We start from the raw sequence: 5,532 nt of genomic DNA, 5'->3' as shown, positions 1-5,532 counted from the left end.
AAATTACTTAAAATTAAATAAAATTTAAAATTCAATTCCTCAGTTGTATTAGTCTCATTTCAAGTGCTAATTAGCCACTGGCTACCAAATTGGCCAGTGTGGATACAGAACATTTCCATCACTGTAGACATTGCTATTGGGCAACACTATGCTGGAAGAGAGCCATGTAATAGTGATGGCCAGGAGCTGTCACTCTGGTTACTTACCTTTTTTTTTTTTTTTCCCCCCGAGGGCAAAGACTGATTTTTTATTGGATTTGGCTTTGACGAGCACTGACGACCCTGCAGACACGGATCCAAAACTACTGTGAACAAACAGGCCTCGCCAGCAGCCAGGAAAATTCAGAGAAAACACACACACACTGGTCAAAAGACAGATTCAATTCCATATTCCTTCCAACACTAGTACTGCTTCCCGATTTTCTTTATGCTTTTCTTTGTGCTTTCAGTTCAGCAAAAGTTAGAAAGGATAATACATTTGCAAAGTGTGATACCAAATTGTACAAAACCGATCAGTCCTGTGGGGTAAGAGGGAAGATGATCATTTTACAAAAGACCGTAAGATCACCAGCATTAATTTAAATTATTTCCTTTTCTGGACTTCCAAGTCCCCCTGGCAACTTGAGCTAGGAAAATAACATGCATCCAATAGAAAACTGGTATTCTAAAGACATTTTCCTCATGTGATACATTCTTGGAGTGTATGGAATGAGAATTTTTAAAAATTGTATTTTTTCTTTCTTTGTTGCCAAAATTTAGGCATTAGAAATAAGCCACAGTAAACCTACTGAGCTTACCCACAAAATGGAGTAAGTCAGGACAGATGCAGAGAAGGAGAGATGGAATCCAAGACACACTGTCACTCCTGGGCTCCAGTCCCCAGGCAGGACGTGCCCAGGACGCCCCACTGGGGCCTCAGGAGCGACAGATGACGTATCAGAGCGAGGAAGAAAGCCCCCGCCCTCAATTGCAGGACAAACGAGCCATTTCTGCCGTTAGATGTCTTGCTAAGACATCTTAACATCGTTGGATTATACGGCCCATTTGGCTATATGACCCATCCTGAACGCTGAAATAAAAACTGTTAGAAAAATAATTTGACCAAGGATAACGAAACAATTTTTTTAAAAACAAAAAGTTAAAAATATCTGAGTATTCAAATCTAACCTTTTCACACTATCAGTTTTGGTTTCGATGGATTATATCAAAGGCAGCACACTAAAAACCATGCAACCACCACAAGGTTACAATGACTATTTAACAGCACGATGTTAATGGTTTCTTTTCTCGTGGCCTGATTATGATAAAGCTTTATTAGAGAGCGGGCAAAAAGCAAAGTTCGCACATCCTCCTTCTCACCAGGGCCCCCGCAGGCCAGCCCACCTGACCTGCAAGTTGTCAGCTGTGGTCTTTGCAGAGGATCCCACCCTGATCACATGATCGAGGAAACCAAAGTCACATCAGCCCTGCAACCCCAGTGAGGCCCTGTCACCCCAAGTCGCAGCAACGCTGGGGTCCTCTGCTGGGGAGTAGCGAGGGGGGCTGGCTTGGGTTGTGGTGAGAAACTGGGGCTCCTGCACAGGGGGAGGGAGAAGGCCCGAGGTCCCCAGAGCCAAGAGCTGAAACTATGTCCCCCGCAAATTCTGCACCACCTCCTTAGGGCTGTAAACTCCAGACAGAGCCGGGAGGGGCCCCAGGGGCTTCTTAAAGGTTTCTGGGTCTGTGTCCCACCTGCCACTCAGGCTCGAGGGACAGACACAACTTCCCAAGACAGATCAATCACCTAGCCAGCACTGCTCTAAGCTGCATTTCTGTTTTCCCAACTGAAGTCTGAGCGCCTTCCACCCCTGATTGCTGTAATTAACTAAAATTAGAGCTTTATAAAAATCTGTAAGTGCAAGCTTCGACATTTGAAAAAAGATAGCTACGAACAAATAAATAAGCACAGACAGTTCTTAAAGGCTGCTTCTTTTGCCTTCTAGCAGGAACCCAGGTTTCAGACACGGCGGCCACGCCTCTGAAGACGTGAGTTGGGACTGAAGATGGGGAAGCTGCTCTTGGGGCCGCCAGCCATGGAGGGTGTCGGCTCACACAGCACGAGGACCCGGGCGCCCAGGGAGGACACTCTAGGCTGGCCCAGAGGTAGGAAACCAGGGAGGAAACCAGGCCAAGGCAGAGGGAAGGAAGTGTCTGACCACCGAGGGCAGAGGCTCTTCTCTCCCGCCCCAGTGCCCCCAACTCGCAGGGTCACCCCCGCTGAGCACGCACTGCGAGCGCATAGAAAAAGCGCAGTATTGCTGATGTGGTTACAAGTCACCTCTACCCCAAACTGCCAAACACCCCCAGAACACGGGAACAAAGCCCTACATGCTTTGAAAAAGAAAAAAGACAGACTGTTAGACCCAAGACCACCAGAAAACCAGCCTCGCTTGGCAGTTCCACACGCGCTGGGCGGGGCTGGCGAGGAACGGAGCCCCGGGATGCCACCGCGCGCAGCATCAGTGCAGGGGCACCGGGCAGCGTGCTCTCAGCCCACGGGCCTCGCCGCCACGGTGGGGGGCCCTGAGGTCGCCCACAGCTGGGAACACCCGGGCAGTGGAGAGCTCGAGCACGAACGTCGTCTGCAGCAGAAGCTCAACCCAGGCGCCCGCGGCCCCGTGGCTCACCCAGGACCTCGTACACACAACTCATGGGAATTTATAAAACAATAAAAAGGCCCCACCTTTAAAACGTTATAATTTATAGAATACTCTGTATAAAAGCAGTCTGTGAAAGGACTGACTACCCTAGAAGAAGTCTACAGCCGTCGGCCTCCTCTTTGGCGTGCTGGCCAGCGGCTTCTTGGTGCCCAGGGGCGTGCTGGCCGGCGAGCTGCTGGGGGTCTTCAGCACCCCGTGGAGGGGTCTCTGCTCGGGGTTGAAGGCCACCCTGGAGGGGCCCGTGGGACTGACCAAGATGCTCTTGTCCGTCTTCTTGAATTCCGCCGTCGTGTTCCTGCTCAGCCCGAACGTCACCTTCTTGGAGCTGGACGGCGTCCTGTGTGGCTGCAGCCCGGGGCCTGGCGAGGTGGCGGCCCCGCTGCCTTTGGCCTTCCTGAAGAACAGGGGCTTCGGGGAGGACGAGGCGTCAAACTTCACGAAGTCCTTCTGGATCCTCAGCTGCTTCTTCAAAGGGCTGAGCGCCCCACTGCTCCCCAGAGCCTGGACGAGCTTGACCCCTCTGTGCTCCGCCAACTTTGACATCTCTTTCATTTTCTTCCTCTTTTTCAAAATGGCAGCTTTCTGAGCAGACAGGTGGTAGAGGTCAAGGCCGCCGGACTCCCCGCTCCTTTTCTTCACTTTCCCGCCCTGGGGCAGGATGGCAGGGCAGTCCCCTCCGTCTGCTGGGCTCGCTGGAGGGCCCTCCCTCCGGGGCCGGGGCCAGGCCAGCGTGGGCGGGCCGCTGCCGTTGACCAGGAGGGCCCAGAGCTCCCGCTTCCTCTTCAGGACTGGGGCGCCACCAGCCGGGACCGCTCCCTCCAGGCTCTCCACCTGGACCCTCAGGCTCCTCCTCCTCAGTCGTTTCCTCCTGCTGTGCACGGAGGCGTGCTCCAAGCCACTCTGCTCCCGGGGGCAGGATGTGGCCACCGTCCCCAGCTCAGCCGCACTCGCCTCCTGGGCTCTTCCGGGACCGGACTCAGGCTGCCGGCTGCCATTCTGCTCCGGGCACATGGCCTCACCACCGGGCCGTAAGTGTTCAGGCCGGAGGCGGTTCTTCTTCTTCTTTTTCCTTTTTCTCTTTGGAATACTGCCTGCACTCTCCTCTTTCTCGGCAGGAGAGAACTTGGTGCCTTTCCCTCTTTCCATGTCTGTTTTCTCCAGAAGTTTGTTCCCTTTCTTCTTATGCCTCCCTTGACTGAGGGTTTGGTCATCTTCGTCAGCAGAAGTGTCCTCAGCAAAACTGAGGTGAGAGATACTGCCTTCAGAAAGATCTTGGAATTTTTTGATTAGCTTGGAGAGACGTCTCCTGTTGAAGGGAGGGATGTTCTTCCTGTTGGTTATTTCCAGGAGTCGGTCAGCAACTGCCTTGTAGTCAAACTGGAGAAGCAGCCCGGCGTCCTCCACGCTTCCGCTGCCGTCCCGTCTGCCTTCCTCACCGACTCCCTCTTTTCTGGAGTGATATCTGCCCAGTGCTGTTTTCTTTCTACTGATTGCTTTTCTCCATGTCATCTCATTTCCAGACGTCTCTTCCTCAGAGAGGTCACTGTCACCCACTTTGGTTTTCTGTTCCTCGACCGTCTCTTCAGGTGCAAAAGGAGACTGATCTACAATGACTGCAAAAACACCCCTAGCTATAGTCTGTACCAGAGTCTGGTCCTTAGTCTTGGCGGCCACCTTGCAGAATGGGTCAATAAACTTGAGGTTCTGATCGGCCAGCAGCTCTCTCCCTCCCACCTTGGACAGTTCATCCAGATAAATATCAATGAAGTGGAATTTCACTGCGTTCGGAGACTGACTCTCAGGATGTAGGATCTCCTTCATCAAGACGTCCAGGAAGAGCTTGATTCGGCTTTCTTCCCAGCCGTTTCGCTTCAGAACTTCAAAGGACTGCCTCAGGACCAGACGGATCAGCATGTGATACTTGTCCAGGCGCAGCCCGTCGATGTCTGGCCACTCCCGGTTCACGGTTTGCCAGAAGGTCTGGATGAACAGGTGCTGGGCCTCTGAGTTGTTAACAACATGGATGAGGTGGGAAAGAGTGCTCGCTAGCTCCTCCTGTAGCAGAGGTTCATCCGGCACCCACATGCAATAGCAGAGCCCTTTCCATATTTTTAGAAGTTCTTCTTGGCTGAAACCTCCTGTCTCCCTCTGCGTCTTCACGCCGATATACTGGTGCAGCTTCTTCACCGCCCGATCCCGGATGCCCTTCTCGTGGGACGCCAGCCGCTGAGCGAACTGGATCTCGGCCGGCTGCATGGCGGGGGCCATCGCGCCCGTTGGAGCATCCCCGGCCACAGCCCGCCGCCGCCGAGCGCCAGCCGCCGTGGTTACTTACCTTTTTAAGGTTCTTTTACTAATGATTATACCTAATGCCAAGAAACTCACATGTACACTCTTCAGCCAAACACACCAGCTCACTTTTGTGCGCTGTTTCCATGACCAAATGCCCAAATGCTGGGTAAGGGCATGCTCAGTGACCTCACCCATACAGAGTTTAGTCAAAACATGTTAACTGGAGGAAAGGGAAGCAAGAGATCATCACTGTGGGCTGTTGGTCCTCAGTGATACTGAATGCTTTAGTCTGAGTTTCCTCAAAAGCACATCCCAATAAAATAATTCTGTGAAAAATCACTTATTTTGGAGATGATACCAAGAAGCTCAGGGGAGGAGTGAGGAAGTGAGAGAGGAAATAATGGAAAACCAGTAAAGTGTGCATTAATGGGTGGGTTATTGCTGTGGGCCATGGATCCGAGCCTGCTGGGGACCTTTGGAAGAAGGTGAGAAACACAGCTCAAATTCTCCTTCCAAGAGGTGAGGAAACTGGGATATTCATC

At 52.2% G+C, this 5,532-nt stretch overlaps 1 protein-coding gene across 1 annotated transcript; it reads right to left on the bottom strand.

Annotated features, from left to right (window-relative positions):
- Positions 1-233: 233 nt before the first annotated feature.
- LOC308615210 (ribosomal RNA processing protein 1 homolog B-like) lies at positions 234-5,006 on the bottom strand. The gene has a single exon (XM_081230403.1). It carries the CDS (start codon positions 4,964-4,966, stop codon positions 2,786-2,788), a length of 2,181 nt encoding a protein of 726 aa, XP_081086529.1. The 5' UTR covers positions 4,967-5,006; the 3' UTR covers positions 234-2,785.
- Between the last annotated feature and the right edge of the window lie 526 nt (positions 5,007-5,532).

Source organism: Mesoplodon bidens (genome assembly GCF_964165515.1).
Source record: "Mesoplodon bidens genome assembly, chromosome: 4".
Classification (NCBI taxonomy): Eukaryota; Metazoa; Chordata; class Mammalia; order Artiodactyla; family Ziphiidae; genus Mesoplodon; species Mesoplodon bidens.
This window is presented reverse-complemented; position numbering and strand designations above follow the sequence as displayed.

Excerpts from the sequence above, each read along its gene's own strand:
- LOC308615210 (XM_081230403.1), bottom strand. The coding sequence starts at position 4,966 with ATGGCCCCCGCCATGCAGCCGGCCGAGATCCAGTTCGCTCAGCGGCTG.